The 27,305-nt window shown below is 44.8% G+C and overlaps 2 protein-coding genes across 6 annotated transcripts in view; one reads left to right on the forward strand and one right to left on the reverse strand.

Moving 5' to 3' along the window:
- The window catches only part of PXK (PX domain containing serine/threonine kinase like), an 83,012-nt gene extending 61,906 nt beyond the window's left edge, over positions 1-21,106 (forward strand). For 2 of the 5 annotated variants that reach the window (XM_052642138.1, XM_052642153.1), the window contains 5 exons: positions 1,419-1,496; positions 2,034-2,120; positions 2,561-2,630; positions 5,728-5,790; positions 19,841-21,106. In XM_052642138.1, coding sequence (XP_052498098.1) covers positions 1,419-1,496; positions 2,034-2,120; positions 2,561-2,630; positions 5,728-5,790; positions 19,841-20,049 — 507 coding nt within the window. In that variant the 3' untranslated portion in view covers positions 20,050-21,106. Of the gene's footprint in view, positions 1-1,418; positions 1,497-2,033; positions 2,121-2,560; positions 2,631-5,727; positions 5,791-9,594; positions 9,798-19,840 lie in introns of those variants that run through there. The other 3 variants (XM_052642146.1, XM_052642166.1, XM_052642159.1) reach the window with 3 other exon arrangements.
- Positions 21,107-21,481: 375 nt separating this feature from the next.
- PDHB (pyruvate dehydrogenase E1 subunit beta) lies at positions 21,482-26,900 on the reverse strand. Its single transcript, XM_052637432.1, has 10 exons — positions 26,806-26,900; positions 26,667-26,720; positions 24,973-25,080; positions 24,828-24,890; positions 24,689-24,724; positions 24,243-24,528; positions 23,723-23,833; positions 23,284-23,375; positions 22,290-22,431; positions 21,482-22,010 (listed from the first exon to the last, which is right to left on the reverse strand). Exons 1-10 carry the CDS (start codon positions 26,845-26,847, stop codon positions 21,865-21,867), a joined length of 1,080 nt encoding a protein of 359 aa, XP_052493392.1. The 5' UTR covers positions 26,848-26,900; the 3' UTR covers positions 21,482-21,864.
- Between the last annotated feature and the right edge of the window lie 405 nt (positions 26,901-27,305).

Consider the following 27,305-nt stretch of genomic DNA (forward strand, 5'->3'; position numbering starts at 1 on the left):
GGAAAAACCGTGGCTTTGACTATATAGACCTTTTCTGGCAAAGTGATGTCTCTGCTTTTTAATATACTGTCTAGGTTTGTCATAGCTTTCCTTCCAAAGAGCAGGTGTCTTTTAATTTCCTGGCTGCAGTCACCATCCACAGTGATTCTGGAGCCCAGGAAAAAAAATCTATCACTGCTTTAACATTTTCCTCTTGTATTTACCATAAAGTGATGGGGCAGGAGGCCATGATCTTAGTTTTTTGAATGTTGAATTTTAAGCCAGCTTTTTCTTTCTCCTTTTTCACTCATCAAGAGGCTTTTTAGTTTCTCTTCATTTTTGCCATTAGAGTGGTATCATCTACATATCTGAGATTGTTGATATTTCTTTTGGCAATCTTGATTCCAGCTTGTGTTTCATCCAGCCTGGCATTTCACATGATGTACTCTGCATGTAAGTTAAAATAAGCAGGGTAACACTGTGCAGCTTTGTCGTACTCCTTTCCCAATTTTGAACCAGTCCATTGTTTTGTGTCTGGTTCTAACTCTTGCTTGTTGACCCCCATATAGGTTTCTCAGGATTCAGATAAGATGGGCTGGTATTCTCATCTCTTTAAGAATTTTCCACATTTTGTTATGATCCACATAGTCAAAGGCTTTAGTGTAGTCAATGAAGCAGAAGCAGATGTTTTTCTGGCATTCCCTTGCTTTTTCTATAATCCAACGAATGTTGGCAATTTGATCTCTGGTTCTCTTGCCTTTTCTAAACCCAGCTTATACATCTGGAAGTTCTCAGTTCATGTACTGCTAACACCTAGCTTGAAGGATTTTGAGAATAACCTTACTGGCATGTGAAATGAGCACGATTGTGCAGTACTTTGAACATTCTTGGGCATTGCCCTCCTTTGGGATTGGAATGAAAACTGACCTTTTCCAGTCCTGTAGCCAATGCTGAGTTTTCCAAATTTGCTTGCATATCGAGTGCAGCACTTTAACAGCATCATCTTCTAGGCTGTCTCTTTGTTCCATAGATCTATGTGTCTTTATGCCAGTATCACACTCTTTTCTGTAGCTTTGCAATAGATTTTTGATGCAAATTTATTTATTTGCAATAGATTTTTGAAATCAGGGACTGTGAGGCGTTAGGTTCCAACCTTCAAGATCGTTTTGGTAATTTGGGATCCCTTGAGAATTGACATACTTGAAATATCCATCGTGTTTATGTGTTCATTTAGTAATATACTTCTTGCTGAAAAATGCTAATGAGGTGAGTGGGTTGGGGATAGCAAAAGTGGGCAGGATAGGAGTGAAGTGGACAGCTTGTAAGTGATTTCCTTCCAGGAATCCTCCTTGATGAGCAGCCATTTCTTCGTTCAAACTGTGACTCGAGAGAACCTCCGGCCAGTTTCCTCTGTAGATTATGTACTTCTCTTTTTTCAGATCCCCACAAAGTTAAAAGAGGCATTGAGAATTGCCAAAGAATGTATAGAAAAGAGACTGATTGAAGAACAGAAACAGGTAAACCGCTAATAGTTCCTCTGTGCCTTTTGTTGTTTTAGCATCCCCACCCTCTGCTGTGGTGATCACAGTGATTTACTTTTAACTGATCGTTCATTCCTCAAACGTGTCTTGCATACTTGCTCTGGACCAGGCTCCATGTTCATTGCTGTGAGACAACTGAATACTTCACAGTCCTACCCCCAGAGAGCTCAGCCTGTGGTAGAAACAAATGTGCTCACAAAGGATGGTCACTGTTTAAGATCAGGGCAGACTGGGTGGTTGGGGGGTCATACATGTTTCATACTCTGATGGTTCTGGGGGCCACACTCATTTTCTCTAAGAGAGGAAAAGGCATGTAAGGACCTGAGGGTGAAGAGGGAACGGTCTTCATCTGCTGGCATACTCTTCTCCCCGACATCCAGACCCAGTGTGGAGGCAGACAGGCTGAGCACGGAAAGCGTTTTCATCCAGATAATTTGATTTGGCGAAACATGGTAGAAATTTTCATTAGCGTAGGATATGCTTACATTTGTGGTGCACTGTGGTCTCTTAAAGATCCACCAGCATCGAAGACTGACGAGAGCTCAGTCTCACCATGGATCTGAAGAAGAAAGGAAAAAGAGGAAGATTTTAGCTCGAAAGGTAAGCCCAGTGTCTCTGTGAATTCTTTCTTGTGAATGCTTGACTCCACGAGAGGAAAGTTCTAGGTCAATGATGTGCGTTTAGTTCATGACGGATCTCTGTGCTGTATCTTTCTGAAGGCTAAAACTTTACAGATGGCTGGTTAGCTGTTTCTCAACAAAAACCAAATAATAGTGTCAGCAGAGAAATGGACCATAGAATTTCCTGGCTTGCTGGGCTGATGATGGCCTTACTGTACTTGTGGGGAAGGGTTGGCCTGAGATTGTAAACTCAGCATTCTTGGTTTTTATTTCTCCCTTTAGTTTTGGCTTGTGGCTTCTTCACTGTTATGAGGCCCAGTATGACCTTGTGTGTAGCTAGTTTATAACTCTGCCTAGAAATGTTTATATTCTGGTATGTTCATTCTTTGCTTCCTCCCCCCTTTCTTTTTTTTTTTAAAGAAGTCAAAACGATCTGCTGTTGAAAATAATGAAGAGCATTCAGCAAAATACAGCAACTCCAATAATTCAGGTAACTGATTATAGGTTATAGTGGGGCCTGGGTCCCAAAGATTAGGGCCAGGAGTCTAGGTTCTTGGGTTCCTCTTACTGTATATAGCACAGGGGACTGTGCTGAGTGCTTTGTGGCAGGCTGGATGGGAGGGGAGATTGGGGGAGAATGGTGTATGTATGGCTGAGTCCCTTTGCTGTCCACCTGAAACTGTTATAACACTGTTAATTTGGCTATACCCCAATATAAAATAAAAAGCAAAAAAAAAGAGTCCCTGCGTTCTACTAGGCAGTGTGGTGACAAATGCAGAAAACAAAAGAACTCTGTCCCCAGGGAAGAGTTTCCATAGCATTGCAAGTCTCACAGAACTCATGTACTAGAAGGGACCTCAGAGCTTAACGGGCAGTGAGCCTCTTCACCGATCGCGGGACTCGATCTGTCAAAGATGAGCATCAGCCCTGGAATAAAACCCCACCCAGTAATGCAGTGCAAAGCCTTCTGCTTATCAGGAGAGGCTGCACTAACTGAAATGGCCCTAAATCCTGCCCTCTGCTCTGTCCCCACGTGGCAGAAGGGCGCGCCCTCCTCCATTCCAGAAGGGTGAGCAAGGCACAGAGAGCACTGTCCCTGCCCACCCCCTCCCCGGCTGGCTTTGGGCCTTCATGTCCCCATCTCTGGAGATCAGATCAAGGGACCCCCTGGGACCTTGCAGTTCTTCTGCCTTTTGAGTCTGTGAAGTGAAGCTCCACATGGAGAAGGGAAGGTTTCATCCTCATAAGGTGCAGCTTTGGCTCAGCCCTGGTTTTTTGTTTTTTTAGGTTGAGGGATAGTTGCACATACTTCCAGTCAGGATAAGGACCCAGTAGAGAGAGAGAACCTGAAGATGCAAAAGAGAGAGTGATTGTTGAGGGAGGCAAGGTGAGAGAGTGCTGGAAGGCCACGGAGTTAGGATCAAGAGCCCAGCTGTCAGTCTCAGCTTTGGAGCAAACCCATGCATCCTTTCCTGGTGTCAGGAGCAAGTGGAGTAGGTGAAGAGGCAGAGGCATTTAAAATGGAAGGGAGGGAAGAAATTGAGGGTGTTCAGATCTTTTCAGGGAAGTCAGTGAGGAAGACATCTGCCAGGGGCAAGAGAAGAAGTGAGGGGTGTGCAAGACCTAAAGGCTGGGCTGGCCGCCGCCAGAGGATGCGGGCTGTGTAGGTAGAGCTGGAGCTGGAAGAGTTGGGGTGGGAGAAGATTCTAGACTCCGGGAGGGTGGAAACTATGCCAGCACCACTGCTTGGAGAGTCAAGCCAGAGAAGGGCTCAGGGGGAGCTAGCGGGGAAGAGAAGGAGGCCCTGGAGGTCCGTGTGAGGACCAGGGCTGGCTGCCTGGGGATGGAGGCTGGGAGAGGAGGAAGGGACTGGAGGCTGTTGTGGCTCATGCATAATTTCAGAGTTGGAGGTCTGTTTTCTCATGGTTGATGAAATTGACATGGGCCAGTCATTTTCATCATTAGCCTGAGACTCGAGTCTTCAGTCAGCCTGTCACACTGGCAGACACTCTGTCCGATGTCTGCTTCTTATAAAATGGAGAAAGCCTGGCTCAGTGTCTCCATCTGCCTGCTTGCAGGGCTCAATGCCAGATGCATAGGGGCAGCTCAGCTGGTAAAGAATCCACCTGCAATGCGGGAGACCCCGGTTCAATTCCTGGGTCGGGAAGATCCGCTGGAGAAGGGCTAGGCTACCCACTCCAGTATTCTTGGGCTTCCCTTGTGGCTCAGCTGGTAAAGAATCTGCCTGCAATGTGGGAGACCTGGGTTCGATCCCTGGATTGGGAAGATCCCCTAGAGAAGGGAAAGGCTATCCAGTCCAGTATTCTGGCCTGGAGAATTCCATGGGCTGTATAGTCCTTGGAGTCGCAGAGTCGGACACGACTGAGTGACTTTCACTTCACTTCACTTATGCCAGATGCAGCCAGGTGGGAGGCTAAGGACTCCAAGACACCACCTCAAGGAGTTTAGGAAAGTCAGGAAGCTGTTGATAGAAATGTATAGATCATCTCCAGACCCCACTGAGTCACAAATGCAAACCTTCTCCCCTTTAAAACCCACGTTAGCACTACAAGCAGTGTCATATCACAGTGGGCTGGATTTTGCCATCTTTTTCAGTAAAACGCCTCCCATGTTTTATAGGAAGTGAGAGAATATGGCACATAGTGGAAAGGGATTCAACCGGCGGGAGGGATGGTTTAATTAGGACATTTCTCCTTGTGCTCAGTGTCTGTGTGATGTGGATGACGGGAGAGATCATGGTAGGAGGCGCCCGCAGAACAGGTGGTGGCCTCTCAGTTACCTGCTGGGAGCTCTGGTGGTCCTTCGCTAGGACCTCCATGTGAGGGAAGGGGCTTGTGTGGGCTATTCTATCTGTTCACTGGGCTACTTCCAGGTTAAGTCAGGAGGGTGTATTCTGGGGATTTCTGAGCAGTGGAAGTGATGCTGGGGAATTTGGGAATATTTTAAATATAACAGTGTTACTAGGTCCAGGAAAAGCATACAACCTATGGGAATATGCACCTTATTTTAATGTAAATAAAGGTATTTGCTGAACTTCAGGTAAGAAAAAGCCTGGGAAATCCACACACTGAAGAGGCTGATCCTATCCAGTTCAGTGTGCCTGCTGGTAAAATGGCACTTCCACAGGGAGCATTTGCTGGGTGGATGTGCTGGAGAACCCTCGCTTCCTTTGGAGAGGCCTCCACCAGACTGCCCTGCGCCCCTCCATCACCTGTTCTTGGTTCTGTCATTTGTCATTCATTACCCAGGGATAGGGGTTGGGTCCACAAGAGAGACTGTAGCCAACTGCATAAGCTGTTGGATGGCACAAGGTTGATTTCAAACCAGGCAGGCTGTGGGGAGCAGTGGGAGGCAGCGAGGCCTGGGGAAGGAGACGCGCCCTGCAGTGGGGTGGACGCCTGCAGTCATGGGTCCAGTCCCTGAACTCTGTCCCGCCTGCCTTTTCCCGCCAGGTCCACACGTGCAGCCAAGTGCAGAGGCTCAGACAGTGGTGGGTCCCAGCTCAGGCCACATTCCAGATGTCTTTCTTTGGTCCCCATGAGGGTTTTCTCTGTTTTCTCTCTTAGCAGGATCTGGGGCCAGCTCACCTCTCACATCCCCGTCCTCGCCGACTCCGCCCTCCACAGCAGGTCAGTGACAAGGCGGAGTGACCTGCCTGCCTCCCCTTCTGCACCAGTGGGGAGAAGTGTGAGGCTCTTGCTTTTCTTGCCTTGGCTCAGACATTAGAAGGGACCATCCTTCTCCAGAGAAACCAGTGGGGGTGCAGATCAGCAGTGTCACTTGGGAGAAATGAGGGTCTCGATTTCCAAACTCAGATTTCAAAGGGAATGGAATAGTTGGTTTTAGGGCCGCTCACCCACCCCCTACCTCCAGCTCGCTCTCTTCGCTGTAAAGCCTCATGCAGGCTCCTTAGATCAGACCCTGTCTTGGTATAGGCTCAGGCTGAACAAAGCAACTGCGCTGCTGCCCAGAGGCTCTGTCCTGCCAGGACTCACTCAGGGAGCCCAGCCACACTGCTGGCTTTGTCATAGCGCAACTGGTGAAATGCACGCCTAGGAGTGAGAGACCCATGGAGCTTCTGATTTCCTGATAGTCGTCTGTGCTCTGTTCTGCTCTGCATTTCATCATCTGACTACTTTTCTGTGGCTAGCCAACGATTGTTTCACTTTTCTGACTTAAATCAGGTTTCTTGGAGTCTTTTGAAAAAATGTAAAGAGTTTCTTTTTTTTTTCCCAGGGAATAACCTCTAAATGTGTGCGGTGGCCTCATAACGCTATCTTTTTTCTTTCTTTTTGGAACTAATATCTCTCTCCTAACCACTTTGCAAGCCCCATAAAAATGCTTTGGGATACCAGGATCTCCTTTCACTCCTTAACTGAACCAGATGTTCTAGATGTCAGAGGAACTGGTTCTACCACTCAGATCTTGCCGGCTGTGTTTGGAGCAGTCTCTGCAACCATTTGAAGGGAGAGTGGGCTGGGGTTGATTTATGAGTTGACAATACCATACTCATTAAGGCTTAAAGTGGCACCCAGCAGCTACGAAGAGCATTACCCAACCCCTCTCAAATGCTTCTAACAGACCTTCCAAAAAGAAAAAAAAAAAAGATGACCATCAAATGTAAGGAGACTGGTTTGAAGGGCTTAAATCTGGCTGTCGGGTGTCTTGACCAGGGAGGGTAGTTACTGGTGGTTTGCTGTCGAGTGTTCTGGGGCCAGGGTTTATTTTAATAAAAGTGACTGTCTCATGGAGACGTAATATCCTATATCCTGTCCGACTTTGTCAGCAGATTTTACAAGAAGGCCCCCACATATTGATCCATACAGAAAGTAGACTTCTTCTCTGTCTTTTGTAGAGGTGAGTGCTATAGGCTGATCAGAAATTTTTGGAGAGCCACTGCCCACGATCATGTTGAGCCATTTTCTAGATGAGAGGATGAATATTAATTTCACACTGCTTAGACATTAAGGAAATAGGAGAGAACTAATAGTGAGAATCCGTGAAGCCTCTTTTAAGAAGTGAGGTGTCTGCTTAGAAGTGCAGACCACCTTGCTGTGTGCATTCGAGGTGGGCAGTTAGTTACCTGCCAGTTCTCGTTTTTAAATACCTTGGAGAATTCAGTCTGTTTGGATTATTTTCGATGAATCCTCTAATCTGAGCTCTCAGTTGAGTTCTCAGTTCTGATGCAGTACCTGGTTTGCATGAAATGAGGCAACTTTTAGAATGAGAAGAAAAAGAGAAATCTTTTGTAATTAGAATCAGTGTTGGAAAAAACTTCATCTGAGGTGAGAGGGAACAGTTGGGAATATAGTTCCATGTCCTGAAGGGTAGTCACAAGTATTCAGAGGGAAACACATGTGAGGCCCCAAGCACAATGCCTGGCAGAGATGAGAGGTGCCCAGCAGGTCTTGGCTTTCTCTTTTCCTCTGTGTCCTTTAATGTTTTATTGATGAAATGATTGACTCAGCCCCAGAGACTGTACTCTGACCTCTGCTGGGCATTTATCGTTAATGCAACTCATAAAAATAATAACTGGCATTTGCCTATCAACCTAACACAAGCAAGCCACCCACAGGGAGTTTATTCATTCAGCTACTTTAGATGCATTTATCCAGAGCCTGCAGTATGCCTGGCACTGTGCTAATAAGTCCTGGGTCACAAAGATGAGCACGCAGACAAGGCCCAACTGAGTGGCCTGGCATTGCCATCACCTCTCAGGAGCTCCAGAATGATAGATACTGATCAAGCAAATGCTTTCTTCAGGTCCCGCCCATGGTAACTTGCTCCCCCAATAGTTCTTCTTAAATAGAGAATCTCCTCCTGAAAAAAACTACCAACAGAGCAGCATCTCGAACTTCTGTACTGTACAAGGCCGCACAGGTGGTACCGTCATGCTACCATTCCCATGGGAAGTGCTCCACAAATCCTGGGGAAGATGGAGAAACTCTATGCAAAAACAAGACTGGGAGCTGACTGTGGCTCAGATCATGAACTCCTTATTGCAAAATTCAGACAAATTGAGAAAGTAGGGAAAACCACTAGACCATTCAGGTATGAAGTAAATCAAGTCCTTTACAATTTTACAGTGGAAGTGAGAAATAGATTCAAGGGATTAGATCTGATAGACAGGGTGCCTGAAAAACTATGGACGGAGGTTCATGACATTATACAGGTGGCAGTGATCAAGACCATCCCCAACAAAAAGAAATGCAAAAAGGCAAAGTGGTTGTCTGAGGAGGCCTTACAAATAGCTGAGAAAAGAAGAGAAGCTAAAGGCAAAGGAGAAAAAGGAAAGATATATCCATCTGAATGCAGACTTCCAAAGAATAGCAGGAAGAGATAAGAAAGCCTTCCTAAGTGATCAGAGCAAAGAAATAGAGGAAAACAATAGAATGGGAAAGACTAGAGATCTCTTCAAGAAAATTAGAGATACCAAGGGAACATTTCATGCAAAGATGGGCTGTATATTGTCACCCTTATTTAACTTATATGCAGAGTTCATCATGCGAAATGCTGGGCTGGATGAAGCACACTGGGATCAAGATTGCTGGGAGAAATATCAATAACCTGAGACACACAGATACCACCCTTATGGCAGAAAGTAAAGAGGAACTAAAGAGCCTCTTGATGAAAGTGAAAGAGGAGAGTGAAAAGCTGGGTTAAAACTCAACATTTTTTATTTATTTTAAGCTCAACATTTAAAAAACTAAAATCATAGTCTCTGGTCCCATCACTTCATGACGAATAGATGGGGAAACAGTGGAAACAGTGAACAGACTTTATTTTCTTGGGCTCCAGAATCACTGCAGATGGTGACTGCAGCCATGAAGTTAAAAGACGCTTGCTCCCTGGAAGAAAGGCTATTAAAAAGCAGGCACTTTGTTACTTTGCTGACAAAGTTCTGTCTAGTCAAAGCTATGGTTTTTCCAGTGGTCATGTATGGATGTGAGAGTTGGACCATAAAAAAGCTGATTGTCGAAGAATTGATGCTTTTGAACTGTGGTGTTGGAGAAGACTCTTGAGAGTCCATTGGACTGCAAGGAGATCTAACCTGTCCATCCTAAAGGAAATCAGTCCTGAATATTCATTGGAAGGGCTGATGCTACAGCTGAAACTCCAATACTTTGGCCACCTGATACGAAGAACTGACTCATTGGAAAAGACCCTGATGCTGGGCAAGATTGAAGGTGGGAGGAGAAGGGGACAACAGACGATGAGATGGTTGGATGGCATCACCAACCCAATGGACATGCGTTTGAGCAAGCTCTGGGAGTTGGCGAAGGACAGGGAAGCCTGGTGTGCTGCAGTCCATGGGGTCAAAGAGAGTTGGACATGACTGAGCGAATGAACTGAACTGAACTGGGTGAGGGCAAGGCTTTCAGCCTACTCACCGCCTGGGCAGCCCTTATTTAGACTGGTCCTTTCCCTTTCAGGACAGGCGGCCAGGCTTCTCACTGGGCTCATCTCTCTTGCTGCCTCTCTGCACGCTACCTGTCTTATTGCTGGAATCACAATTTACTCCAATTTATGTTGATTCATTGGAAAAGACTGATGCTGGGAGTGATTGGGGGCAGGAGGAAAAGGGGATGACAGAGGATGAGATGGCTGGATGGCATCACCGACTCGATGGACGTGAGTCTGAGTGAACTCGGGGAGATGGTGATGGACAGGGAGGCCTGGCGTGCTGCGATTCATGGGGTCGCAAAGAGTCGGACACGACTGAGTGACTGAACTGAACTGATGTCTTTACTTCTAGGCCACATTTATGCTGTATCTGGAAACTAAATCAAGCATAGTGTTAATATCTTCTGGCTTTATAATATGCGATTGTCTCAGGAAATGAAGGAAAAGTCTTCATTTTCAAGGGCTAGCATTGAAAAGGAATTCCTGCTGAAGGTAGCATCTCAAACACAGCTCTATCTGGGAGTCCTTGAGATCTACCTCTTGCCCTGCAGAACCTAAACTTGAGGGTCACCACTCTGTAGTTCTAGATAGAACCTTGGAGAAGACACTTGACCTCCCTGGGCTTCAGACTTCAAAATCAAGTGAGGCCCCATAGGGCTCCTGGGCATGGAAGCCCTTTTGTCCCTTGTTTCTTGTAATCAGACACCAGCCTCCATGACCTTCCCTGAGTTTCAAACGGTAGAGTTGCTAATCAAGGGAGGAGCATCCAGAAACCTGCTGAGACAAGATTAAGCCCTGCACACACCTTAATCTTGTCAGGGACCCCACCCTTAGACTCTTGTTACAAAACCCCCTCACCAAATCCCCTGGGGGTAGAGATACACCTCTGCCTGGCAAACTAATAAAGCTGTCCTTTTCTGTTTTCACCCAGAGAGGTTTGATTTAGTTTGATTTAGTGTACAGAGAGGCAGAGCTTTCACATCAGCTTTCCATTTTTAAACAAAGATAGCAACAGTGCCTGTCTAGTGGATTTACTATGAGGATCCAGAGAGTCCCGGGCCTAAGAGGTTAGAACAGAACCTGATACACAGTCAGTCCTCAGGGCACTGTGAGTTACTGGGAGACCTTGAATAAGTAGATTTCTGGGTTTGGGTTGTTGTTTATTTGCTAAGGCACGTCTGACTCTTTCTTGACCGCATAGACTGCAGCCCGCCAGGCTTTTTTGTGCCGGGGATTTCTCAGGCAAAAATAATGGAGTGGGTAGCCATTTCCTTCTCCAGGGGATCTTCCTGACCGAGGGATCGAACCCTAGTCTCCTTCTTGACAGGAGTATTCTTTTGGGTTAAAAAGGCAAAAGGGAGAGGGTTAGAGGAGCCCATCTCAGTTCTTTCTAATCAAGCATCCTCTAAACCCACTGTTTGCTGGAAAATAACATCATTTATACCAGTGGCTCAGCAGGTAAACAATCCTCCTGTAATGCAGGAGATACAGGAGACATGGGTTGGATCCCTGGGTCAGGAAGATCCCCTGAAGACGGAAATGGCAACCCACTCCAGTATTCTTGCCTGGGGAATTCCACGCACAGAGGAGCCTGGCAGGCTAGTCCGTGGGGTCATAAAGACACAGCTGAGCACACACACACCTACATACATAAACCCACTGTGGACCCACCCCTGGCAGTTTGCTCAGCAATAGATCAATTGAGGCAAGATCAGTTTGACAGCATTGACTTTCTTCCTGAAATCATCAGTTTTAAAAGCATTTGTGGTAACTAAGGGTGGTTTTAAGCTCAGTTACTTTCAGGACAGGGCAGAAGAGACAGGTGTTTCTAAGCAAAGGAGTCTTACTCTCCTGAGTCCTTTCCAGCATTTGTGTAAGGACTGGGGCCTCTCCTGTTTCTCTCTGAACCTCCCTGCCCAGGGCCTTTTCTTGAAATCCTTACTAGATTGATGGGAGAAAGACTAGAAAGATTTCCTTAAGTTTGTAGGCAGTTCTGTTGGGTAGGGTGGCATTCTCGAAAGCCTTTTGTTTTTTTCCCAGTGAGAACATTCCTAGCACTTTCTTTTTTCTAAAGTGTATGTTTCCTGCCTCTAGCAGGTCATTCTTTCAGGAACTTTGAGATACTTTATTCTGACTGATTTCTGGGTCAGTGTCACCAGCCAGTGTTTACACTCTGTATTCATGGAGCTGAGTGGTTTAGAAGGTCCTGATTTACATGCAGATATTTGCTCCTACTCTCCCTTTGGGAGGAGACAGGCCTGCTGTCTTGGTATTGCGCGCCCGCGTGCGTGCATGTGTGTGTGTGTTTAAAAAGATTGTGTGTGTGTGTTTAAAAAGATTGTGTGTGTGTGTTTAAAAAGATTGTGTGTGTGTTTTTAAAAAGATTGTGTGTGTTTTTAAAAAGATTGTGTGTGTGTTTAAAAAGATTGTGTGTGTTTAGAAAGATTGTGTGTGTGTGTTTAAAAAGATTGTGTGTGTGTGTTTAAAAAGATTGTGTGTGTGTGTTTAAAAAGATTGTGTGTGTGTGTTTTTAAAAAGATTGTGTGTGTGTGTTTAGAAAGATTGTGTGTGTGTGTTTAAAAAGATTGTGTGTGTGTGTTTAAAAAGATTGTGTGTGTGTGTGTTTAAAAAGATTGTGTGTGTGTGTGTTTAAAAAGATTGTGTGTGTGTTTAAAAAGATTGTGTGTGTGTGTTTAAAAAGATTGTGTGTGTGTGTGTTTTTAAAAGGATTATGTGTGTTTTTAAAAAGATTGTGTGTGTGTTTAAAAAGATTGTGTGTGTTTAGAAAGATTGTGTGTGTGTGTTTAAAAAGATTGTGTGTGTGTGTTTAAAAAGATTGTGTGTGTGTGTTTAAAAAGATTGTGTGTGTGTGTGTGTTTAAAAAGATTGTGTGTGTGTGTTTAGAAAGATTGTGTGTGTGTGTTTAAAAAGATTGTGTGTGTGTGTTTAAAAAGATTGTGTGTGTGTGTGTTTAAAAAGATTGTGTGTGTGTGTGTTTAAAAAGATTGTGTGTGTGTGTTTTAAAAAGATTGTGTGTGTGTTTAAAAAGATTGTGTGTGTGTGTTTAAAAAGATTGTGTGTGTGTGTTTAAAAAGATTGTGTGTGTGTTTAAAAAGATTGTGTGTGTGTTTAAAAAGATTGTGTGTGTGTTTAAAAAGATTGTATGTGTGTGTGTTTTTAAAAAGATTGTGTGTTTTTAAAAATACTGTGTTTTTAAAAAGATTGTGTGTGTGTTTAAAAAGATTGTGTGTGTGTTTAAAAAGATTGTGTGTGTGTTTAAAAAGATTGTGTGTGTGTTTAAAAAGATTGTATGTGTGTGTGTTTTTAAAAAGATTGTGTGTGTGTTTAAAAAGATTGTATGTGTGTGTGTTTTTAAAAAGATTGTGTGTGTGTGTTTAAAAAGATTTGCAAAAAAAACAAAGATTTGTAATAGAGCATAAAGAGTATTTGGGGAAATCTTAAGTAAGCAGGAAACCCCAATTATTATTGTTGTTAATAATCATATTTCACATGTTTTGAGTGCTTATTTTGTCCTAGGCACTGTTCTAGGAGATTTATAGTTATTGTTTTATTTAATCCTCATGAATACCTTCCTATCCAAGGAGCAGGGATTATGCTTATAGCTCCATTTCACAGACAAAGACACTGAGGCTCTAGTGGACCTTGACTGCGGTCGTGCAAGTGGGAGGTCCTGGAGCCAGGATCCAGTCTTGGTCTCTGTCCTGCTCAGCTCCCTGATTTCTCCTGAGCACCGGCTCTCTCGGTGCACTGCAGGGCCTGTGCTGCTAACAGCTGTGCTTGGCTGGCATGATACGAGCCCTGAAGGAAGTGCTAGGAGCCCCGGGCTTGGGACGCAGCTCCCCGACTCGCTGGGTGACCTTGCCCAAGTAATATCCATTCTTTGAAGCTGTCTTTTAAGAGAATTCCTGGTCTTTATGAGGTAGATAATGTACACAGGGCCTGATAAGCAGGAAAGTACTGTGAAGGTAAGATGTGAATACCTTGCAAGAGAATTCTAGCCCTTCTTGCTTGCAGTTTATCATTTTTAAGCAATAATTTTGAAGAGAGAGAGCTGGCAGTTCGTAGAAGGCCAGTCTGTGAGAGTGACTGAAAAGAGGGAAGTTTGTGCAGGACTGGAGGAGGAGGCAAAGCAGGGCCTTGTGGGCACAGAATGACCGAGAACTTGAGTAACAGGAAGGAAGCTTTAGGATAAATAAGACACAAACTATGATGTGTAAAATAAGCTACCAGGATATACTGTACAACACAGGGCATATAGCCAAAATTTTATAGTAACTGTCAGGGGAGTATAGCCTTTAAGAACTCTGAATCACTATATTGTACACCTGTAACTTATATAATATTGTACATAACTGTACTTCTGTAAAACAAATAAATCAGATACAAGAAAAGGGAGAAATTCTTTTAGAATTTTGGAGCTCCCAGGATTTATCTAGCCACATCAAAGTCTGAAACCCACTGTAGGCTCAGAATAGACATCTATGGCCCTAGAAATCGCCTCTTTTTCGCAAAACCACGTAAAGCAGTTTCCATCTTTGGGATGAGCAGGTCTGTCCTGTGGTGCTTCTCTAAACAGTGTGTTAGTTCTGCTCTGCTGCCGGCCTGCAGCCCTCCTCCCTGCCCACAAGCTCAGCGTATGAGCTCCTTCCCTGGGTCCTCAGTTGCTGGAGTGGAGTGGGCAGGCAGTGGCCCCAGCATCCTCCCTGAGCTACCCCAGGTCAGTGGTCAGCCTGCTGCACCCCACATGGGCCTCTGACCGGCCGGTTCTCAGAGGAAGGGATTCTCTTTTAGGCAGGGGAGCAGGTTGGTTCATTCAGAACTCTGGGATTCACTGTCAGGGAAAAGGTTATCTTTACATTTAACCTGGAATCTAGTCAGTTAAAAGGAGACAGGGAAAAAAATGTGTCCTGGTTTTTTTTTTTTTTTTTCGTTGTGTCCTGAGGCTTGCTTGATCTTTGGTCCCCTGGCAGTGAAAGTGTCAAGTCTTAATCCCCGGGCTGTCAGGGAATTCTACCCCCCGCCCTTTTTAAAAATAGTTCTCTAGTCTTAAGAGCACCCCATTCCAGTGCTCTTGCCTGGAAAATCCTATGGGTGGAGGAGCCTGGTTGGCTGCAGTCCATGGGGTTGCGAAGAGTCGGACACGACTGAGCTACTTGACTTTGACTTTTCACTTTCATGCACTGGAGAAGGAAATGGCAACCCACTCCAGTGTTCTTGCCTGGAGAATCCCAGGGACGCCAGAGCCTGGTGGGCTGCTGTCTCTGGGGTTGCACAGTTGGACACGACTGAAGCGACTTAGCAGCAGCAGTCTTAAGTAGATGCTGATGCCAAAGCCAAAACTCCAAAACTTTGGCCACCTGATGCAAAGAACTGACTTATTGGAAAAGACCCTGATGCTGGGGAAGATTGAGGGCAAGAGGAGAAAGGGGGTGGCTGAGGATAAGATGGTTAGATAATGTCACTGACTCAGTGGACATGAATTTGAGCAAACCCAAGAGGATGGTGAAGGACAGGAAAGCCTGGTGTGCTGCAGTCCATGGGGTCACAAAGAGTTGGACATAACTTAGTAACTGAACCATGAACAAGTGTTAAGTAAGCTACTTCTGCTCACTGCCCTGTTTAGCCTCTGGATCTAAGCGCCTTCAGGGAAGGGGCCCCATGTTCCTGCCCAGGTTAGACTTCCCAGTGCTTCTGCTCTTTCCAGCTTTAAAAAGACACATCTCTATTTCAGACTATAGAAGACTTGTGTGGAAAAGTGATCAGTTCTCATTGTTCTTCCCTCTTCATAAACTGGCCTTATTTAGTACTAGAACTAGGTACACTCCCAAGACCCATTCCACTTTCCAGGGGAGATAAAACCACGATGGGTCTTCTGAATAGCACCTAACTGGTTCAGAAGAAAGAAGTAAAAAGAATGAAGAGGAAAGTGACTCATCGGTTACTCTGTTAGTATTAATATGTGTGCCATGTTCTTAAGAGGGTCACTGTCGTATTTACAAACCGTGCTTCTTGTGTTTCACTTAAATATACCCTAGTTTGCAATGAGAATAATCAGCATGTGATTCAGACTAATCTTTTATTGTCTCTATTTGATTAAATGACACTAAATAATGTCACTAAATAATGACACTGAATAATGACTTGTGTCCCCCCTCTCTCTCTCTCTTTGCTATTTTCAGTAGAGCATGCACCATTTTGAACGTGAATTTTCGGTAAAGTAAGCTATACTGATTTTTCTAACTTTAAAGATGCTCTGTTTCTTTCTGTGAAATGGGACATTGTGTCTAGATCACTGAACAAACGGGAAAGCTGATTGGAGACGATTTCCTTGTCTGGATATTTAAATGAAATACAGCATCTTTAAAAGGCGCCCCAGTGACTTCATTTACATTCATTTCATTTTCATCATGACCTTCAAAATTTTCATTTTCCACTCTGATCTTAGTTTTGAAATACAGCCCTAAAACCTACACATCAACTGCATGGCATTTCGGAATTTTAATTTTGGAAGCCAGCCTCTCACAGTCCTGTTGTTGCAAACGCGCTGGTTCCTTGTTACTCTGATGAAAGGGAAAAGACGCTGGGCAATTGCATTCCTGGTCACAGGGAAGCCACTTACTGACTTTATAACTGATATTACGGAAAACTCCTTTTTTTAAGCATCCTTAATAATAATTAGGACATGAATACAGCCTCCCCATCTTTCTGAGGTAAAAGGCAAAGGCAGTTTCAAACAGCTGGGGGCTGCCTGCTTCGGAGGTCGCTGGCTTCCAATTCCCTCTGAGGGTAGCTGGTAGGTCTGGTGTTGGTCTGAAGGCCAGGTGGTCTCCCCTCCCGAGTGTGGGGACCACGAAGGAACCCAGACCCACAGGCAGTAGTTGACTTCCCACTGTCAAAGTTGGCCCAGGGAAAGGGACTCTGAACGGTCCTGTTGACAGGGCTGGGGAAGATGTTTCTGGCAAGGTGTTTCTACCTGGATCTAACCTATGATCTTGCTGCAGCAGTCTATGGCCTGTTTCAGGGCCACTGCTGGGCTGCCAGGCTCCCATTTGGGGTACTGGGGAGGGTGGAACAGTTAACTCTCTGGGTTTTTGTCTAAGAGAAGGTGAGATTGGACAGATCATGACTGACCTGGTTATCACTGTAGATAAGCTGTCTTTGAGCATTCCTCCACCTAGGGTGTTGGAGGCCAACATTTTTGAAAGCTAGATCCAGTTGGCAGTCAGTCTACTTTGGAATCTGGTGGTGTCCGAGACCTGGGGATGGAGCTTTAGGAGGCCTCTGGAGGGGCACTCACTCACATCTGGGAAGTAGGGGAGCTCAGGCATCAGGCAGTTGTCCCAGATTCGTCACAGGCCCCAGAGTCAACTCTGAATTTGGATGCTGGTAACATTCCCCCCGCTCCCACATTATTAGCCACGTGTTATAGCTTAAGTCCCAGTGAACCTTTAAAGGAATTTTGTGGACCACAGAAGAGGCAAAAAAAGAAAAACTAAAAAAGGACAAAAAAAAATCGGTGGGACCTGTAATTGGACTGTGAGTCCCTGGGGGTATTTTTGCCTCCTCCAAGGTCAAGTGTTGACCTTGACCTTCAGACCTGGACCTCCCTTCCATCCACCTTCCTGAGGTTTCTGAGCTGGTCCTGGGCCTGATCCTATGTATGGAGATTTGCCCTGGTTGTTGCAGGCCCAGCGAGGAGAGGCGGACCTCATGGGACATGGGGCCCTTTATGATTGGTCTGGCCCTCTGTGAGGGCGCCTCTGGTGACCCTATTTTTTTCCCTTTGGATGAGCAGACTCTCCTTGCACAGCCCCCAGCTGCACAGGTTACCCTGTGGCACTTTGGACAGTTGATTTATTTATGCTACCTACATATTAAAAGCAATTCATTTAGACAGTCTTAGCCTTTACTTTGGAGAAGGCAATGGCACCCCACTCCAGTACTCTTGCCTGGAAAATCCCATGGGTGGAGGAGCCTGGTGGGCTGCAGTCCATGGGGTCTCGAAGAGTCGGACACGACTGAGTGACTTCACTTTCACTTTTCACTTTCATGCACTGGAGAAGGAAATGGCAACCCACTCCAGTGTTATTGCTTAGAGAATCCCAGGGATGCTGGAGCCTGGTGGGCTGCCATCTCTGGGGTCGCACAGAGTCGGACACGACTGAAGTGACTTAGCAGCAGCAGCAGCCTTTACTTGGACAATGAGGGTCTGTTTCCTGAGCACCACCCCGTCTCCAAACTGTGGTAGTGAATGTGCGCTTCTCATTTTGAGCGCCAGGTAGTAATGAGGCTACAGACCAGGATTGGTTCCGCATGAGGGCCGAGCAGGTTGGTTCTGTGCCAATATGGCAGCCTGTACCAAGTCTAGTTCCTGAGGCACATCTCTAGCCTCCCAGAGTCCTGGGCTAGAAGGGTGGCTGGTCTCTGCGTAGTCAGTTCCATGCCTCTAGTAGAACAAAGTGCTGTTGCAGCCCTGTCTTCTGACTCTTCTGCCGGGGTCAAAGCCCAGAGCTGGGAGGCAGAAATGCTGGTGCTCATTCCAGTCTATGTTGGGCCCTCCAGGTCAAGTCCAGTTCTGCTGCCCTTTTCTGGCCATTGGCTGAGAGTGCTGGGGAGGGGCACTGGGAGGGTATTGGCATCCACTCAGTCCTCTGGGCTCTGCAGTTGCTTTCCAACAGGCTTCAGAGGCCATCTCCCCTCCTGGTATTTCAATGGTCACTTTCCAAGAACACCCTTCAGAGGAATGCTTATAGGACACACCGGTTTTCCCTGTTCTTCTCATCTCCACAGTCATGTCAGGTTGCAAGTTCTTTTTTATCTCTGTAACCCTATAACCCCAGGCCAGGAGCATCGTCCCATAATCCACCCTGGCATACAACATACTGGAACTTCATTTGTTGTCATTGTATAGAACCAGTGAAAATGATGCTTCGTTCATCTGTCTGTGTTCACTATTTGTATTGCCATATTATTTGAGAATTTCAAGCACTCCAGAGCATTAGTGTGTGTATCTGTGTGATTCTTTAATTTCAGCTGCCTTTAGGTTTGGGTAAAAGATGTAAAGGAAGGTAAGTGGTTTTCTATGAAATACTTTAACCATGGCCTATTACAGTTGGTAAAAAAAGGTTGCTCTTGCTGAAGTATGTTATTGATGGTCCTGAACACCCATCCATGTAAAGTCAAGCTGTGGTGGGCATGTTCTCCTGTTGTCACCGCAGCTCAGGGAGGTGGTGGGGGAGCCATCCAACAGACTGTCTTGCTGGGGTAGCCCTAGGATAGGGTAGAGGGTGAGGCTAGGAACAGAGAGGTGGGGTCACAGGGAGCTGCCCGGTTCACAGGAAATGGGGCAACTCACTGTAGCACAGGCAAGTTCTTTGAAGCAAGGCCTTTTCTGAACCGAGTGTTTTGTTCGAAGAGGACGAAATTCATTTGATTCAAAAGTATACAATTCAAGTGCACAATGTCTGTGTGCCTGGAAGGAAGCGAAGAGAAGTTTCGGATACCTGTTCAGTTTCCTTCTCCTTGCCCACCAGGGTAGAGCCTGCCATTCCAGTCTCCCCCAGCACTTCAGCAACGATGTAGGGTTAGTGCATTTCCATCTTGTAGGGTTGGCTCTCAGTGGATACAAGGGTGTTTGAGGAAGATGCCTCCTTGAGTGCTGTTGTGGGAGAAAGTCCTCTGTCCCTTGCTGAGCATTGCTGGCAATTATTAGCATTTTGTATTTCTTTCAGGCAACCTAGTATATTCAAGACAGATGAAAAGGAAAAAAAAAAAAAAGACCCTGAGGAGCCCATAACCCAGCAGACAGTGGTTCCTTGCTGAGAATCCTAAGTGGTTTGTCATTTCATGTTAAATCACATCTTTCAAACACTAAAGAACTGTTCATCCCTTTCTAGTAATCGATATTTAGGTAGCCCAGCTGTGCATACAGATGTCTTTCATTGCTAGCTCAGGAGTAGGTGGAGCTGCCTGGAACCTGGAAAAAGTAGGAAAGGGAACCTTTCTTTTGGGATCATTTTTAAAATCTGGAAATTCATCTATGCAGAGAATGTCACTCTGTGTAGTTTTATGTAATCTGTGGTATTTGTTAACTTGGAAGAAATGCTAACTTTAAAAAAAAATCACACAGTACAAAGTATCTCGGCCCCTCTGAGGGAAAATGTGTGCAGTCTTCCCCAAGTCCTTTCTGCCCAGGACTGGATGTGTGCAGGGAGGGTGCGTGCAGAATCACTGACTGTCCCTTCTCCTCCACAGGAATATCCGCGTTACCTCCACCTCCTCCACCTCCGCCTCCACCAGCAGCAGCTCCCTCACCTGCGAGCACAGAGGCGCCCTCACAGCTTCCACCCCAGGCCGTGAATGGCGTGAGCCGAGGGGCTTTACTCAGCTCCATCCAGAATTTCCAAAAAGGAACTTTGAGGAAAGCCGAAACCTGTGATCACAGCGCTCCTAAGATTGGCTAAAGCTTCGTGTTTATACTCGGAGGGAAAAGTTCTTTTTTTTTTTCCTTTCACCCCCACCCCCTGAAGTACCCTCCTTCTGGATGAATAATTGCTGAGCCAGTACAGCCACATATGATTTTGCAGATGCTCACAAAAGGGGATTTTCAAGAGGGAAACACAGTCTTCAAGTAGAATGAAGTCAGGCTGGCATTGCTGCCTTAAGAAATATTTTGTTCCTTGGTTACTATTGGAATCTGGTTCACCCTCTTTTGGTGGGCAGCAGCGTATCAGAATCAATTATTTCCACCAACTGAAGGAAATGGACAAAAAACAAAAACGATGACAATATTCAGTCACCGAGGTGAATAGCCTTGGTGTTACAATCCCTCCCATCCCGCAAAACAGCTCCTAGAACTGTTCCTCTCATTTCTCTATTCTAAAGCATCTTCTGGTTATTTGTTAGATAAAACTGTTTTTTGCTACTTTTAATTTCATCTTAGACATTAACACTGTAGCCCAAAGCATAGTGATGTCGCTGAGAGTCAGAGAAGCAACCGAGTTCTTCATTTCCCCCTCAAGTAGAAGGTGAAAGTTCACAACATTCTCTCAAGTTCAATCAGGAACTCCATTGTGGTTACAGAACTCAGGGCTGCTACAGGAACTACTCTAGGCTCTTTGTTCCTTTTAGTTAGTATGTGTTGAACAGACAAAAATGTTAACATCAGGAAAAGCTCTTGCCAATTCAAGGATCTTCTTAATCCTTAGCATTTAAGTCAAGTTTGGGGCTTGGGGGGGTGGTCATTATTACAAGTAAATTTGGCATCTATAGAAATCAGTTCTGATTTTTGAAAGATTTATCCAAATATATCATGTTTTTAACATTACTCATTTATTAGAAAGATCCTTTATCCTATGATTTGCTTAAACCCTTAAATAAATTGCACTTTAAAGGATTATAAGTAATCCATCTAAAAAAATCAAGTTATACACATCAGTGTTGGTTACTATGCAGACAGAATGTCATTGTGTATAGTTTCATGTAATCTGTGATAAATGTTCAGCTGTATTTTTTATTAAAATAAACTGTGTCAAGAAAATGTGTTTTTAGCTTGGCTAGATATTTTAATGGGACGTTTCTGTACCACTTATGTGCTTCCGTAACTAACTTACATCTATCTTTTCCATCTCAACTTTTGAGGAGAGCAGTGTATGGCAGAATATTATGTTTTTTGGCAGTGGGAAAAATACCTGTCGTGGATCTTGGTTTAGCTTTGAAGAGAACCTATTGGAATTAGGCATCTGAAGAGTCGGTGGGCAAGTTCCTGTTGTAAGTAAGTGATGCAGTTTAGGAGATTAGCGTTTAGTTCCTGATGGCACTAATTTCTTAATAGAATTCTAGGACTTCTATGCCACATTTATTATCTCAAGAATATAAAAATACCATTAGTCATAGTTAGGAATTCCTTTATTGCTTATCAAAACAATCTTAACAGTAAATGTAGACTAAATGCTTTTATTTTTTACATATACGTTATCCTTTTTTGGATGTATCTTTCATCAGGACTCTGCCACATTTACACCATGTTCTTCCAGTGAGAGGGTAAAACTGCACATGAATCTTATTCAAAGAACATGGCACTGTAACAGACCAAAAAAATACGGAACTTAGGAGAGGGGCAAGTTTTACCACAAACACATTTAAGCCTCTTCCCAGTAAAAAAATCTGTTGCTGCTTCAGAGATAACTTTATGAATTAAAAGGTCTTATGGAACAATCCAGATGAAGAGTCAGCAAGTATTTTAAGTAAATTCCAATGACCTGAACTTCAAGTCCAAACTAGATATTTAGTGTTTTCTTTATTGCAAATATGATGTCTTTAACCTGAGGTACAGAGTTGTCTTCTAGAATCTTTGCATAAGGCATAGGCACATCGGCACCAGTGACACGAACTGCAGGAGCATCCAGGAAATTGAACGCAGGGCCTAAGAGGGAAGGAGGTGCAAATCAGAGAGGCAAGGAAAACCAGCTGAACACTACCACTTCAGCACAGCAGGTATGGCTGCCCAGAGAAGGGAAGTCTGAAATCTATGCTAATTACAAAGAATTGTTTATGGTTTTGCTTTTACCCAAAGGAAAAATACCAAGCTGGAAAGTTGAAAATTTCAAGTCATTTGATCATCCCTAGCTTTTGCTTATTTTGTCCTATCATAAACAGTGTTTATTACAGCTTAACTCTTCTGGAATCAGTGTCTCTGAAATACCTTCCATGATCCTGGCACAGATTTCAGCTCCTACTCCGAACTGTGGCCAGCCTCCTTCCACGGTTACAAGGTGATTGGTCTTCATGACACTGGCTTCTATTGTCTCAATGTCCATTGGCCTGATGGTTCGCAAATTTATCACCTAGACAAATAATACAGTAAATAGCTTTATAGAGCCACTGCCTCACAAATACGGTTTTATCCCCATAAAGCCACTTCCCTTATATGTGTATTCTCAGTCGCACAGTTGTGTCTGAGTCTTGACAACCCCATGGACTGCAGCCTGCCAGGCTCCTCTGTCTGTGGGATTTCCCAGGCAAGAATACTGGAGTGGGTTGCCATTTGCTACTCCAGGGGATCTTCCTGATCCAGGGATGAAACCTGCATTTCCTGTCAATCTTTGAGTCTAGGGAAATCTGACTATGTCAAAAGGGAAACTAATTAAAATTCTTTATCTCTACTACAAGCAGCTCTGTTCACTTACAAAACTCACTTGTCCTCCCTTGGCTTTAACTTCCTCCTCATCAAAATAGTAACTAACACATGACTGCTTACCAAGTACCCGACACTACAGTAAGTATAATTCCACAACCACCCTGATGGGACAGTAAATGTATTATCCTCATTTTATGGCTGATGACACTGAGATTTATTAAAGCACATATATAACTTGCCCAAGCATAACCAGCAAGTGTTATCTCCTGGATATCAAAGGGTTAGACTCAATGACTTCTAAGTTTTCCATTCTCCCAACCTCCAGCTCTAAGTCTGGATCTTAACTTGATAAACCAGATACTAAAAAGATCCAGACACTAGGTGTTAAAAAGCTAGGTGTTTAAAAACCAAGCAGGTTCCCACCGTTAAGCTGAGACAGAACTAAGTGACAAAGCAAGATTTCATATCTAATAACCTGTTACAGAACTCAAACTCATCTTTCTGGGTCTTTTTAAAGGGATTTTTCTGATTCTTTAAGAACATGTGCATGTCCATTTACCTCACATTCAATTCCCTCTTTGGACAGCACTGTTGCAGCTTCTAAGCAGTGGCCCACAGGTCTTGAATGAGCAACTATAGTTACGTGTGTTCCTGAAACAAAGTTGTCACAGATCAGAGGTCAGGTTGAAACCAAACACACTGTCCTTCTCTGTAGCCAGCTGTGGTTCTTGTTCATTAGTAAAATCTTAAACTCAAGTTCATTCAAGTGAGATGAGAACGTGATAGCCTTCCTGGAAATGAAGTACAAATCCACTAGGCTCAGATTTACAAAAGCACAAATACATGGAGCAGTCAGGGCATAACACACTTTAAACTTGAACTTATCCTATAATTTCCTAGTCAAAGTAAAGGCCAGTAACTTCTAGATCGAGCCTGATCAACATAAACAGAAGGAGCAGAGTGCTAATAATGTTGAAATGTATACTGATTTCGCTTACCTTGCCTTTCTATTTTGGCTTTTCCAATAGGGATCAGAAAATCTTTTGACTGAGCTTCTGAAGGAAGTTCAAAAGGTACTCCGTACATCAATTCATTCTCCAACACCACCACTACAATATATAAATATTTAAACCAACGTAACCACATGACTAAGAATATCTAGAAACACAATCATTCATTCTGTGAGACGTTTCACTGTGCTGATTAGGAAGCGTCACAGTGTCCAGGAGCCTTATGGATGGTTTAGATACAGACATCTATAGTCTGGTCAATCCTGATTTTACCTCTGGGGTTAAATCAGTGTTATAGGTGTGTAGTAAATTTCTCTTGTACCTAATTGGCCCCCATATAGTCATAGATAAGAAAAACACTAGTTTTTTCCTATGCTTACTATATCTGTAGATCTCTAACATATGTCTACACCTAACTTTAAAGGTCTTTAATGGTTCCTTCCATGCAGATATTTCATTTTAGTACTTTAATGTTCAAAAGAGATGCACGACACACCCCTCTACTGACCTGGGTTGTTATCCCGAATGGCTGATTTAATAAGCCCTTTTGCATCCTCTGAACTCCAGGGGCTGACCACCTTTAAGCCTGGGCAATGCCCATACCAGGCAGCAAAACACTGTGAGTGCTGGGCAGCTACACCTGCTGAGGCGCCATTGGGCCCCCTGAAGACTATGGGCACAGACTGAAGGCCCCCTGACATGTAGTACGTCTTGGCAGCTGAGTTTATGACCTGGTCGATGGCTTGCATAGAGAAATTGAAGGTCATGAATTCACAAATGGGCCGTAACCCAGCCTGTCAAATCAAAAATGTTGAAAAGATGTTGAAAAGACTGGAAAACATCAGTTTAGAGTGGCAAATAACTACTTTGCCCCCCCCAACACTCAAGCAATGATTTTAAAAGGTGTTGTTAAAAGAAACTCTTTGGGTGAGATTCACAAAGAAGACTACCTACCATAGCTGCACCTACAGCAATTCCAGCAAAACCCATCTAGAAAGTAAAATGCAAATATAAGTAAAAATCCACAAAAATTATAGTAGTATCCTTTAACAGACATGCCCCTCCAAGGTCTGCTTCCTGATGGAAGGCTTACCTCAGATATGGGAGTATCTATGATCCTCTTATCTCCGTATTTCTTCCACAGGCCTCGACTAACCTATAAGCAATGACCCCATTACTTCTAAGTGGGGGCAAATGACCATCTCAATTCTGTATCGTGTTTTTTTTTCTTTACTTACCTTATATGCCCCATCGTACTGGGCAACTTCTTCCCCAAGGAGAAATACCTTCTCATCTCTTTCCAGCTCCTCATCCATGCCTTGATTTATAGCCTCACGAACTGTCACCTGTCACAGGCATGGGAAAGCAGTCAATAAACTACAAGATTACTTAGGATACTACTGAGAGTCTCTCTTGACCTAGGATGCCCACAGCACACTAGACAAAAACCATCAGTAGAACAGGCTTCTCTTTAAAAGTTCAAAGAATTTAAAAAGTAACATTTCTATTGCTCATTGCCAGTCTATGACTAGATGCATGAATGAAAAGTATACTAAACACTTCCCTTTTTAATATTTATTGGCTGCACTGGGTTTTAGTCGCACATATGGGATCTTCCCATTGTGTCACGCAGGATCTTTCATTGTGGCTCACTGGCTCAGCAGCTGCCATCCAAGAGCTCAGCAGTAGTGGCGCACAGGCTCAGTTTCCCATGTGGGATCTTAGTTCCCTGAACAGGGATCGAACCCACGTCCCCTGCATTGCACGGTGGATTCTTAACCACTGGAAAAGCAGGGAAGTCCCTTTTTTCTTAATTACTACCTAATCTTGAGAAATCTGCTTGCTGGCCAGGCCAGTTCACAGGTGCTTTCCTAAGTAGAGAGTATACTGGATAATTTTATTTCCAAATTTGGTATACTGTGGGGCAGAAAACAGTTAAGGAAGCCTAAGGAACACTACATAATGAGCACTAACTAAGCGCCAGACATTGCCACACACTTTGCCTTCAGGATCTAGGAATTACTCAACTATAAAGGTTGGTAGAATCCTCCAGTAAGAGAAATGAGAAAGAGAAATTCCTCAAAAACTCGAACACAGAATTACCATATAATCCAACAATTCCAACTTCTAGATTTTATACCCCAAAGAACTGAAAGCGGGGACTCAGATAATTGCACATCAATGTTCACAGCACCATTATTCAAAATCCAACAGGTGGAAACAACTCAGGTGTCCATCAGTGGTGAGTGGGTAAGAAAAGGTGGTATATGCCTACAACGGAATACTATTCAGCCTTAAAAACGAATGAAATTCTGACACATGCTACAACATGGATGAACCTTGAAAACTTGGTAAGTGAAAGAAGTCAGACCTATAAGGAAAAATATTAAATGATTCCATTTATAGGCCATCCCTGCTGCTGCTGCTGCTGCTGCTAAGTCGCTTCAATCCTTTCTGACCCTGTGCTACCCCACCGACAGCAGCCCATCAGGCTCCTCTGTCCCTGGGATTCTCCAGGCAAGAATCCTGGAGTGGGTGGCCATTTCCTTCTCCAATAGGCCATCCCTAGAATACATGAATTCATCACCACAGAAAAGTACCGAGGGGTTAGAGGTCACCAGGGGCTAAGGAAGAGCTACTGTTCAATAGGTACAGTTTCTGTTTGGGACGATGATAAAGTTCTGGTGGTGAATGGAAGACGTGCTAAATGCACTTAGCGCCACTGAATATCCAGTTTAAAACAGTAAATTTTGTTATGTATATTTTACCACAATAAAAAATTTTAAGGGGAGGTGAGGGAAGAAGTGTCACGTCTAGTTCTCTCAGATCGGCCATTTGATTCCATTAAGCCTCGCGTGGGTGACATGCGACCCCAGCCTCTGCCCTGGGGCAAGGGGGCCCTCCCGGCCCGACTAGCGTCCGGGCCAGTTACCTGCAGTGCAGCCGGCGCGGTCCGGTGGAACCGCCTCCTCAGCAGCCCGGAGACCTGGCAGGGAGAGAGAGAGGACGCTCAGAGGGGAACAGAGTGGGCAGGGGTCGCGCAGGGTCATAGCAAGGGAGCCGTTGCCTACCTGCTCAAGGGGTCTCCGCACCAACACAGCAACCACCGCCATCTTGACCGTGTCCTCTAGCCGCTGCCAAATGACAGCACAGCAGGGCCGCGGACGAGTCGGACCCCGCTCCCCCGCCGGCGCGGGCCAATGGCAGGGCACGACGCCTGCGTGCCCCGCCTCCCGCGGTGCGTCATGGGCCGAGGGGGCGGGCCGAGGGGCGTGTGGGTGGTCCCAGTCTGCGGCGGCCGGGAAACAACTAGGGAGCGCAGGCGGTTGCCGGCGCTCGGGGTGCACACCCGGAACGCGTCTCTCCGTGTTGGTATTTTGGACGCGGCGACCGAAAGTCAGACGCTGATGAGCGTAGCTCGAGGCCGTGAAAACTGCAGGCACAGAAACGCTTTGGTACGAAGGAGCACTTTATACATAATCTGGTGACTGGGTATTTACAGTCTGACAAGTTACCCTGGAAACACTGTCTTGTGGTTCCTTAGAATGTGAACTGGAGCTAGCTTTCTCAT

Source organism: Budorcas taxicolor, chromosome 1 (assembly GCF_023091745.1).
Source record: "Budorcas taxicolor isolate Tak-1 chromosome 1, Takin1.1, whole genome shotgun sequence".
Classification (NCBI taxonomy): domain Eukaryota; kingdom Metazoa; phylum Chordata; class Mammalia; order Artiodactyla; family Bovidae; genus Budorcas; species Budorcas taxicolor.

Bases quoted from the DNA above. Each gene is read 5' to 3' on its own strand.
- PDHB (XM_052637432.1), bottom strand. From the start codon at position 26,847: ATGGCGGTGGTTGCTGTGTTGGTGCGGAGACCCCTTGAGCAG. The intron at 24,891-24,972 runs GTAAGTAAAGAA...CATTGCTTATAG, and splicing joins AGTACGATGGGGCATATAAG to GTTAGTCGAGGCCTGTGGAA. The intron at 24,725-24,827 runs GTAAGCCTTCCA...TTTACTTTCTAG, and splicing joins TAGATACTCCCATATCTGAG to ATGGGTTTTGCTGGAATTGC.